Source organism: Labrus bergylta, chromosome 15 (genome assembly GCF_963930695.1).
Source record: "Labrus bergylta chromosome 15, fLabBer1.1, whole genome shotgun sequence".
NCBI lineage: Eukaryota > Metazoa > Chordata > Actinopteri > Labriformes > Labridae > Labrus > Labrus bergylta.
The window spans coordinates 10,548,518-10,560,315 of record NC_089209.1 but is presented as its reverse complement, the minus strand read 5'-3'; the positions used below and the strand labels follow the sequence as shown (position 1 = coordinate 10,560,315).

Sequence of the window (11,798 nt, the reverse complement as noted above, 5' to 3'; positions counted from 1 at the left end):
TAACTATCTCTTTACAGATCTCTATGGTCCCCTGACACTCGTGATTGACACCTTCCACGTGTCACGCAGTTTCCGCACTTCAGGCGACAGTGTGCAGGAAACTGCGCGTTTATCAGCCCACACACTTCTTCATGGGAAAAGAGCTGTTTGTCCACGGGCAACACCTTAATCCCTCTTTCCCTCTCTGTATTAAGAAACTAAGCCCACATGTGTTTGTACGTATACTCTTCAACATATAATGAAGTGCGTTTGATTTTTTTTAGATATTGTTCAGTGAAAAAATAGATCCACAGACCCATGTCTATGTTTATTTAGTGCTCTCAAATAGTTATTCCTAAAGTCTCACTTGTCTAATTAGATACTGATCAGTGTTGTAATGGAAATGACTCTCACTTTAAAAGTCTGTCACGCACAAACACGTGTTAAAGAAACACCTCCCCAAACAGCGACATTCATTTTAAATATTTTATTGCGTTTTTCAGCAAAATACAAAAGAGGTAGAAATGTTAAATGAATAATTTAAGCGTGCATTCTTGACAAAAGAAACTGGAATCTATTTACACATATTTACAGTAATAAGTTAAGAAGAATATATTATGACAATATGCAAAAGTTTGGGCTTCGCTCAGTTCAGCTCTTTCTCCATCTCCTCCTCTTCATCATCGCTCTCTTCATCGCTGCTGGAGTCTTCATACGGGCAGATGGTCGCTTGCACCGGATAGTTACGCAGCAGCATCTCTGCGTCCTGGTACAGATAATCGAAACATCTGGATTTGGGCCAGTACAACCTATGAAAGAAAAGAAAAAAAAGTATATATAAATAAGATGTATTCAAATAAATTGGTTAAAAAGACAATTTAACAAACAGAACTTGACTTACTTCACTGGATGAACGACCTGAGGAGTTTTCGGTTGTTTTGAAGCAGAAAGGTCTCCGTGAATATTAGCCTGAAAGCAAAAAGAAAGCGATTAGTCTCGTTAGACTTTTCTATTCTTTGTATAGGCTTGCACAAGTTTGATTTTACAAACTCCCAAGGCGCCAGGATGTCTTAACTCACCTTCTGTACGGCACTTCTGTTCGCATCTCCAGTCCACGGTCTCCACAAACGACCAGGCTGTTGTGAAACATTGTTTCCAGTAAGAATAGAAGATAGTCCGCTGTTTGAAGTAAAAGTTTCCATGGTTCCTTGTGTCCTTGTGGCGGTCAGTCCTGCTTAAGGTCCTTAGAGGATGTGTGTCTGAAGGCATGCAGGAAGCCCCTTTTTATCAGGGGCCCGGGCTGCTGGTGCCAAATTGCGCTTTGACGCGTCCCCAAGTGTCTCCATGCGCCACGGTGGTGAGGTGCGAAATCACACTTGGGCAAACTCCAACCATATGGTCACTTTCTTTCATAATCTGATTTTATTTTTTTTTATTAAATGGACTTATCTGACTTCTTGAAACACATTTTCTATTTGAAAAATATTCTGGATCAGATGTTTAAGTGTTAGGCTTCCTGCTCTCTGCCTCCACATTACAGTCCATGTTATAGGTTTGAGCATAGAGCAGATGAATGATTAGGTGTAACAGGCCTATTAGAATCCGAAGAAGGAGCAGGTTTATTACAAAGTATGTTTCACATACAACTAACCCAAGTGCATGGGAGTATACGTGCATAGCAATAAGAATAGAAAAAGCACACTTTTTAAATAATAAGCATAATTAAACCTTACAATATTATCTTTTTTATTGAAAAGAGCTGTAGCTTGTGTTTTTTCTTTCGTTTTGATCCTTGCAAAAAATCTGCATGCTCACAATTCTATAGTTCAATTAATACGAAGGCTACTATGTGCATTATATAATCCAAAAGATGGACTATAATGTAACCATCCGATCATGTCTGGTAAATTAGTTCAAATTCAAATAAACAAATCCCGAATCAAATCAGGTCGGTTTGTTAAAGTCTTGCTGATAACATCTTGCTGAACTTTGCATCCCCTTCACCTCTCATATCTCCCTCCGTCTGTGGAGCCATTTGCGTGTGTGCGAGGTGTGAAGAAACACGTGCCCTACTGTCAATTCCCGCTGAGTGCCGTGATGGAAGAAGGTTCGCGTGCATTTGGGGAGCGCGCGGGAGGGGGGTTGACACGCGTCAGCCTTTTGTGTACACAACAGCAGGAGGGAGGCGGGCGCTAACAGCAGGCTGAATGCATCACGATCACTCTCATATGGAAAACTTCATAATAGAGCTAATTTATGAGCTGCACGTGCCTGCCATTCATTAAAAAGATCCTTTGTGTTACATTGATTCAATTAAATACTCCCATTGTGTGTTTACCTTCAGTGCGCCACTAGGGGGAACTGTGGCGCTTTAAGATGGCATACAATTAATATATTACGTTATATTTGATATACAATCTAAAAGAAAGTGCTTTCATCAAGTGAAATATATTAGCCTGTGTTCAGCCTGTCTTCATTAACAGCTACTGGGTGCCACATTACAGAAAGTATGAATTGTTTAAAAGCAGCAGGCCTGCAGAGAAGGTGCCATGTAGTTAAAGGTGAACCGTGCATGACCAGCATTTTAAAAAAAAAAAATGCCCTCAAGCTCCAGCCACATCACAACACTTCTCTCCAGGGAGAGAACAGTCAAAGTTGGCACTAATAAGGTCCACATAGACCTCTCTCACTGGCTCTCTCTGTCCGTGTCATCTTCTCCTCTGTGGCTAATTGGACGCCTGCTTTATACTCCTGCAGGGTTTTTTTGTTTTTTTTTGTTTTTTTTTGCTAGACTGGCTCCTCATATGGATCCTTCACATGCTCCTGTTGTATGTCCACATGACCTTTTCCTCCATGTCTACAATACAGGCAGGCTTATGCAATATACTAATGTAAACTAGGCTGCGTCTTTCGTGTTTTTGTTAACATATGCTGGTCATCAAAAAATACACATTTCATGCTGTGAATATATTGTATACTGCTTTTTGATGGACCAGTTCAAACTATGTCAAAACAGTAAACAAAAAGAAAAATACAAAGAACAGCTGATAAGAAGCCACTCACTGTCAGCGCTGAATGAAGCCAAATTTAATTTCCCCGTGGAAAAAAATACAACACAGTTTACACACACACACACACACACACACTGTTAGAAAACACAAAACTTAATGTCACTCATTTTGAAGAATGAAGTTAACCAAGCCAAAAATAACAACATGCCTTATTGTTTTCATCAGTAATAATGAAAGATGTTATTATCAAGTGGAACAAGTTAGGCTGCAGCTCAAAAATCAGAAACGATGTCTCGCCTGTTTTAGACATTGAATGTCTTATTTCTGTTAAGAGACTGACTCAACAGTTCAAAGACAGCTATTTTAAGAGATCTCCTTTGATTTAGTTCTCCTCACATACACTATCCATCACTTCTATTGCACCACTCTAGTTTCAACTCTTTCTTTCTCTTTTGCTGCCTCTGGTTTATTATTCATGAGTCAAGTTCCCTCTTTTATTACCCTTCTGTCTTACAAAGGCATTCTATACTTGACTCCAAAAATCCCTTCTCCATGGAAACAGCCACGGCAAATATTTCCTTGAACTATTCAGTTATTACTTTCTTATCACTGCATCACTATTACTGATTGTAATCATTCCCCCAAATTATCATGAATTATTTTTTTAATGCAAATATGGTTTTTGGGCATGTTTCTTATGTGTCTGCCTGGTTCCAGTCTTCATCTTTATTTTGGGCATCTGATCTGATCTCATCTAATCTGTTTTGGTTGAGAGCGATAAAATGAATAAGACTTGCACTCCAGGACACAGATTGACAAACATGCTCTCCTCTAATGTCCCAGTGTTCGCAGAATTTCTCAGGTTCGCATCTTTTCCTCGGACTTCAGTTGACAGGTGGTTGATCGGAAAGAAAAATACACAATGTTCCCAAAATTATATCTGTTTTCTTGGAAATGAGAAGATGGCAATCTATGATTTGAATTTCAAAGAAAGGTATCATCTCGCAGATTATTTAATAATTGAAGGACATGTGGAAAATAATTAATGTTCAAAAGTCATATAATAACACTTCTTCTGGAATCATCTACCAGTCAGGCTCTGGGAGGCAGACACACTCTGTACTTTTAAGAAAATACATAAAACTTTGCTTTTTGATAAATGTTATAGTGAGGGCTGGCGCAGGTGGCTGTTCCAGCATGAGCCTGGATTTGCCCAAGATTTATTCCTGTTAAAAGGCAGCTTTTTATTTTCCCTGTAGCTTTTATTGAAGTGCTGCGCTCATGATGAATTAAGCTGGGTCTTCTTAATAAAGCAATGAGTAAGGTCTTTTACCTGCTTTTTGTAAAGTGTTTCGAGATAACACTTGTTATGAATTGGTGCTATACAAATAAAGATTGATTTATTGATTTCAAGTCTTGTTAAATGAGGTTCAAACACACAGTATAAAGTTAGTCCTCTATAGGAAATGTTAGACAAACACAGAATAAGAGGTGCAGTAAGTTTACTCCCCCCCCCCCCGTTGAGTTCCCACTAAATCAGTTCCCTCTAAACAAGCAGATTAGGGTTCACACAGGTTCACCAAATGGAGAGGTCCTCCATTATTGATTTAAACCAGCTTGGAGGAGGACTGACTTGAAAAAATATCTAAAAATATCCAAAAAAACTTCAATTCTTGACAGAGCTTTACTCCTGGTTTTCACTTGAAGCTAAATTACTCAGAACTGGCGCCTGCTGGGACCTTGCAGGCTCGTGGATGCCTTGAATCTATGAAGTCCCATTAGAATGTTATTACTTAAGCACCAAAATATCATCTGAGACAGAAAAAATACTAGTTTGAACAGTCAAAATAACTATTGGAGCCCTTCAATGTCACTGTCACGTCAATGTCTTAACAGAGCAAACTATGACAAGTTAACCTCACCAATATGACTGCATACCAATCGTGAGGTTCTTCACTGGTTCTTCCTGTGATCACTTGAGACATGAAGCATGAAAAATTCATGTATTTTATGATCTACTTTCATTCCATGTTTGAACTGGTGATTAGCTAATGCGAGCTCAGAAACCAACCAAAGAAGATTTCAGAATTGAACATCATCAATCCCACGGACCATGACATGAATCAACATGAAGTTACCTTGTGCAACAAAGCACATTTGATCACAAGTGAACTATGTGGAACATGAATTTACACATTTTCTTGGTGTGACATGTGACGCCTATTTACATTGAAGATACCGGCTCCATGTTTTCAACGTGTGACCGCATATGGATAATATAGGAAAGTCATGTGTATTTGATTAATGTGTGCAGATGGATTCTTCTAGCTTTGTAACTTGTTAAACCACACATCAAAAAACACATTAATTTGCAATGTTTTCCATACATCATGTTGTGTGGTGAAGGAAAAAAACAAAGTCTAGCACTTGGGCAGAATATGGATGAGGTAATGAGCCATCTTTGCTTCTTTTTTTTATTATTTGAGTTCGACCCTAAAACCTGGGCATGGTAGCAAATGTTCTTTTTAGATTGAATGTGTCTCTTTTCTCAATCTTTTAAAATGGTCTGAGTTCAAGCAGTCATGCGGATGAAGTCAGACCTTGGGTCAGTCCTTTGTCCAAACCCATTCAGTATCATTGTCTGCTGGACCTGTTATAGGTGGTTAAATGTATCTGTGTGAATGTTGTATGATCCACATTTTTGTTCGCATTGTTTTTTTAAATTGAACTTCTACTTCAATTATTGGGCTTCCTTGGTGCATTTTTATTAGTTGCTTTCATCTTGAATAAGCCAGTATATTTTTAGTAGATTTATTCTTTTATCAGGAGTTTTTACCTTAATTTGCCTTGTTTTGGTCTGATTTGGACTGTTCCAGTTTGTCAAAATGTACACTTTTTTTTTTTTCTAATAATGAATTCCCTTTCATGACAATTCGATGTTCAACAACTTTTGAACTTTAATGTTGAGCTCAAACGCACTTTGCTTTGGAAACCATATGAGGAGGATACTGCTCTTGGGAAATACCCTCACAGAATACCAAACCAACAATGACCACCAAGGCAAAGGGCTTTCAGTTGTACAAGCTCTCAGGTGTCGGGCTGCACTTTAATCAAACATGTTTGGTATTTAAATCCCCAAGCTGTAATTCCGTACTCAATATAATTTCAGATTGACCTCAAATGGAGAAGCTGTTTGATGCCATTTGGACGTCATGAGTGAGCAGTGCAGTGCACAGCTATGTCTGTATACATGTCCTTCCATGGACTCTTTGCAATGTTCTGAGAATGAACATGCAGAAGGTCAGACTGAACTCTATCTCAGTTTAATTTAGTGTTGCCCTGGAAACCAACAGATGTGGTAAAAGTGTAGTGGTGCAAGAAGACAACATGGTCTAGATAAAAAGTGAGGACAACATAAATAATTTAAAGTAAATTTGAAGACAACATAACAGGCTATCAGAGTAAGGAAACTATTTCAAATAGTATATGACTTTTAGTGAGTAAAATATGGAACTGTTATTGTATATAGAACCATCCTTATGACAACTAGTCTTGGTATCCTCCATCTTTCATAAATGTATTAAAAAATGCTGTTGTTGTCTCTCAATCTCTCTCTCTTGTTCCTTTCTCAATGGCAGCATCTCAATCCTCTTATATTGCCCTCATACCACAGAAAGCAAAGACTACCAGAGCAAGGGTCAAGATGGCAGTGCCCTGTCCTCTGCTCTTGTTTTGAACTTAGATAACCTCAGCATCCCCTCAATATGCAGCCCACTGCACGCTGACAAAAACACATTTGGAAGGCTAATCCGTCAGAACGGGTGAGCCGAAAAACACCACTTGTGGAAATCAATTTGGATGACAGAGGATCGGAAGAGAGTCTTTAAGGTCAACAATGCAGAGTGAGAGAAGGGAAATTGAGTCTGCTGAAACGCAAAGTGTGAGTTTAGCATGTGTGTGTTTGTGCAACTGTGAAGCTTCAATATCTCTGACTTCTTCAAATCAAGCTTTTGGAGACTGGAAAGATTATAGGCAGAGGTCCAAACTCAGAATTAAACCCAGTATCAGACACATTAGGCTATTAACATGCAATTTACAACGCCGGTTTTCCTCTGGGTTGAGAAACTCACATGCTGCTCAGTGAAGTAGTGCTGATCAAAGAGAAAAAGAAAGAGAGGGACAGGAGCTTGATGTGTCAGGTCCACCATAGCAGCATAACTGGGAGCTGGTCCATACCTGGGCCAGCCCTAACTGTAAGCTTTATCAAAAAGAAAAGTGTTAAGCCTATTCTTGAAATTCAGAGTATGTCTGCCTCCCAGCCCTTGATTGGAAAATAATTATTCCAAAGGAGATAGTTGGTAGAAAGTCTGAGAATTTGGATAGTAAATCGGAATATTATATTATCAGAATTCCGCTTTAGTCGAGGGTTGAAAATAGCTGCTACTCCAGTGTCTCGAGGTGTATGATTATGAAAATTACTTGGAGGAGTGGATTCCTTTAAATAAATGTATTCGTCCTGACACAGACAGGTTTCAGTTAAACATTGCAATCGATACTATTATCTGATTTCAGATCATTTAATAATAGAGATTTAGGTGTCTGGGACGGTTGACAGACAGTCTCTAATGTATGATTATAGTAATAGTAGCTGAGGAAACTGCAATAAAGGAAGCGCAGAGGAGCGAGTCCTGGTCTGGACTCTTTGTTGTCATGGTTTTTTGACTAACACATTCAGCCAAGTTTCAAGATAAAATAGCTGCACCATACTTGAGATTGACATCCAAAGAAAAGTTTGAATATGGTTAATATTTGCCGTGAGTGAGTCGATGAGTGGCTTTTTATATTTAGTCTATGAGAAAGACAGAAAAAGAAAGGATCTCAGGGCAATAAACATAAAGAGTTCCCCACAACAAAGGCCTGATGTTGAGCAATTGGGGATCTTTAGAATTATACACAGCACGTAGCATCATTTCAGATGCAAAATCTGCAGCTTGAATATTTCATGTTATCTTTTTTGCTTTTATCAGTCTCAAAAGTTTCTGCTACAAAGTTCACAAAATCCAGTGCAGTGGGAGACCTCAGGAGGTGGTTTTTGTTCTACAGCTGCAGATTTATGAGCAGAATGTTAAAAGTTAAATTTGTGAAGTGATCGTAAATAATGTACTGGTCGATAGCAGAAAGAACACACACAGTGTAGTGAGGATCACCAGTAGACGTCATGTTCAATAGTGCTACTGTCGATCGAAAGATGCCTCCTAAACCTGCAGCAGCTGCAGTGGTGAGTCAGAGAGCACTGTACGCTGTGGTCAGGGTCATTTACATGCACGACGGATCTGCAGGCTTTAACATTTTAATGATAGAGGATGGCTGTCCCGATGGATTTTTACTCAGAGGTTTGTTCAAATCATCAATGAATTCTTAAAAAAAACTACAGTGAAACCTGCTGTTGACAATGAAATTGAAACTATCCTTCATCCTGTTTTGAAGCTAAATTAGTACAAGTGAAGCGAAAAGCACACTTTTAACAAGTGCTCATGGGTTTTTAAAATTAGGACACAAAATCAGAGCATTATATGCAGTACAATGTTTTAAAATGTTAAATAACATTTAAATGGCAAATTTCAATCGAGATAACTGTCAATGGTTTTGAAGAAGATCTGCCGCTTATTGTCGGAGGGAAACAAATTAAGCTTGACCCTTCACTTCACTAAAAAATACCCCTGGAGTAGAGAGATAAATCGTTAAATTGTTTTTTGCGCATAATATTAACTTTTGGATGATTTACGATTATTACTGTACAGATCAGTAGCATGCTAATGCTAACACGCTAACTTCACCTGCTGTAGGCCTACTAACCCATATGCATCATGCTAACGCCATGCTGAGCAAGTATTGCGATTTTTAAATGAATGACGAACACACACTTGTTTTACTATTAATGGTGACTATTGTGTACTATTGTGAGAATATAATAGTTCAGAAACATCAACCCTTTGTAGAATACTCTATGAAGATGTTCGTACATCCACTTAAACTTTCAACTTTAGAGGAGCACAGGAAAAACAGCATTCAGCTATAGTGTTGATGCGAGAAGGGTTTTACTCCTTAAGAACAAGAACTGTACTTTAAAAGTTGTGCTACCGTTAGCTACCATTAAACATGTTTCTTTTCATCAAAACCTTTGTGCTCTCCTCCGTGAAACCGGCAGCAAAAGAAGAACAAAGCAATATAACCGAGAGCTCAACAGCCAGAAGCAATAAGGGTGGGACAGATTTTAGAAGACCGGTTGCTTTCATTTAAATATGCATTATTGATCTGCAGAGGAATATGAGGCTTTAATCCTGAACAGCAAGCTTTGATGCTGCCTTTTCAACCCTTCCAGCATAAAAATGTAAGCAGGCAAGTAAATAAATTCAGGAAATGAATGCTATCTAGTGCTGATATTTACAGGGTTTATATAATGCTGTGTGACATTTATGATTCATCCTCTTATATCATAGTCGGTCCAAGTTTTGTGAAGGTCTGTGCCTTAAGGGCAATATCCACTCCAGAGAAGACCTCCTTTAGGGTTATTTCTGCAGCACTGTACAGCTTAATTTGATCATTCATTCAGCGGATTATCCAGAAAGAGGGGATGATGTAATCTTCAGACAAAAAACAAGGACTGATTGAAACACTAATGGCGCTTTAGAGGTATTTGTTCATAATGGTGAAGGTAGTTATAATCCAAAAGAACCAATTTGGATGTGAGAAATCATCACTTTTCTGAAAGCAGAAAGACTGTCTCTAATCCAGGGCCAACAGACAGGCTTCATAAGGATCATCAGACAGCATTATTGTTTTAAGTGTTAATGCTTAAATGTGAAGTAGCTACTTTGATTTGAGTTTATTTAGTGTGAAGGCTTTGTACACAATTAAAATCTTTCCCAAGATTCTGGCAGCACACAAACTTGCAGAAAAATACAAGTAAAAACCTCTGAGTCTATTTCCTTCTATCAATGTATGTATTCTGTGTTTCCAGGTTGGATCAGATAAGGTACCATCTGCACAGCTCCCGACTAAAGCTGGAAGTCTATGTATGTCTATGAGCGCAAAGAATGATTGTAGAGAACCAGCTCCAGATTTGTTACTCATTCAGATTCAACACTGAAGTCTGGTGTTCTGTGCTGGAATTAAACAGTTTCACTGTTATTTTGAGTTTTTAGCAGAACAATATGTCACCCTTAACTGCACCAAGTTTTAGCTGGCTAACCTTTAACTGTTCGATGTAACAGACATCTTGCCCAAACCTTCGATGCATATGTTTGGAAATCATGTGAAATTGCTCTTATAGAGCATTCAAATCATCCTTGAGTGTGATCCAGAGTTGGGCATGTCTCGCAGTACAACAGGACTGGTCTGCCATTGAGCCATTCTTGCTACCACCACCAGATGGTGCCAAAAGGAGGTGAGGAGAAATCCAACAAATAGTGGCTTTAAATTTAAAGCTCTTGAACAGGGCTGAGTTTAAACCCACGTTGAAGGAATAATAATCGAGTCTGGTCTATAATATGTTGTGTAGCCTAAACTTGTCAAATCCAGGCACTTTGCAGCTACATTTTGCAGACATGGGAGTTAAACCAAAATACAAACTGAGCAACAATAAATGTGTTAAAGGCAATATTTTTATTTCTCCCCTACGGTCTATGTACTTAATAATTGTAACAGTGTAGAGTATTTAAAGGACACTCAAAGCACAAGAAGGATGATAGTGCATCGTAGGCACATTAGTTGCTCCAGTAAATGTTACTTCAAGGATGATGAAAAATAATTTGATGAAGTATCAGTAAGTGAATGGACGCCTGTGGGGGCTGTGTTCTAGAGGTACTTCAGAAATCACAGTATGGCAATATAACTAATGGAGCCTGTGACTCAATGAAGACTGATCAAAGGATGAGAAGAAGGCATGGTGATGTGCTCTTATGAGTCTTAATACATCTTGTCAGCCTGAATCAGACATCCACGTCATTTTACAAACTATTTTTAAATCATTGGTCAAGGTTGCATTGTTTACAGCCTTTTAATAACTGCTCACTCCAATGAAATGGCTAATGGTTAGAATATTTGGATGCACAAAAAAAAAAAAATAATTACTAAACCATCAAGAACATTTACAGTGAACCATTTTCAAGTAAATTGGCCGATGTTTTCTAAAGGCACTGGCATACTTTTGGTAAAATTGATAGAAAAATAAAAATATTTTTGGGGATTTAATAGCCATCAGGGAAGTGTCAAAATTTGAAAATGGCTATATTGGGGTTTCATTTGTATGCATTGGTGTTGTGATCACATCTAAAATAGTGCCCTATTATATCATGTTCACAATTATGTTTACAATTCATTCTCCAGGGTATAATGTCCAACGTACTCTGAGTCAAGTACTGTACTAAATGTGTAAATGATGATAATTTCACATCTTGCAGCCCGACATCATCTCAGTTGTGTCTTCTTAGTTCCTAAATCTGAGTCTGCACACTGGCCATAAATGAAATGTCTCCTCAAATGAAGAGCATTGTCAAGCCATTGTAAAACTTCATCATCCATGATTTATAGAATTCATATGTATTCTGGATTTAAAAGTGGAGGGGTTGACAGAAGTGGGCATCCCCTCAGACTGAATGTGATTGGTATAAGGTTGAAAAATGATTAATGATTCTTAAATGTCCTGAGTTTGTTATGTGAACATGCACTTGAGAAAGTGTTCCTTTTTTAACATCAGAAGACCACAAGATTTTTTTTTTTTATTCTAATCATTGGTGTAAAGTTAAG

General features: G+C 38.2%; 1 protein-coding gene across 1 annotated transcript; it reads right to left on the bottom strand.

Annotated features, from left to right (window-relative positions):
* Positions 1–479: 479 nt before the first annotated feature.
* Positions 480–1,451, bottom strand: ripply2 (ripply transcriptional repressor 2). Its single transcript, XM_029278812.2, has 3 exons — positions 1,059–1,451; positions 881–948; positions 480–788 (listed from the first exon to the last, which is right to left on the bottom strand). Exons 1-3 carry the CDS (start codon positions 1,179–1,181, stop codon positions 626–628), a joined length of 354 nt encoding a protein of 117 aa, XP_029134645.2. The 5' UTR covers positions 1,182–1,451; the 3' UTR covers positions 480–625.
* Between the last annotated feature and the right edge of the window lie 10,347 nt (positions 1,452–11,798).

Coding starts and splice junctions, on each gene's coding strand:
- ripply2 (XM_029278812.2), bottom strand. CDS start 1,181: ATGGAAACTTTTACTTCAAACAGCGGACTATCTTCTATTCTTACTGGA. Junction 949..1,058: donor ACAGAAGTGCCGTACAGAAG/GTGAGTTAAGAC, acceptor TTTTGCTTTCAG/GCTAATATTCACGGAGACCT. Junction 789..880: donor CAGGTCGTTCATCCAGTGAA/GTAAGTCAAGTT, acceptor TTTCTTTCATAG/GTTGTACTGGCCCAAATCCA.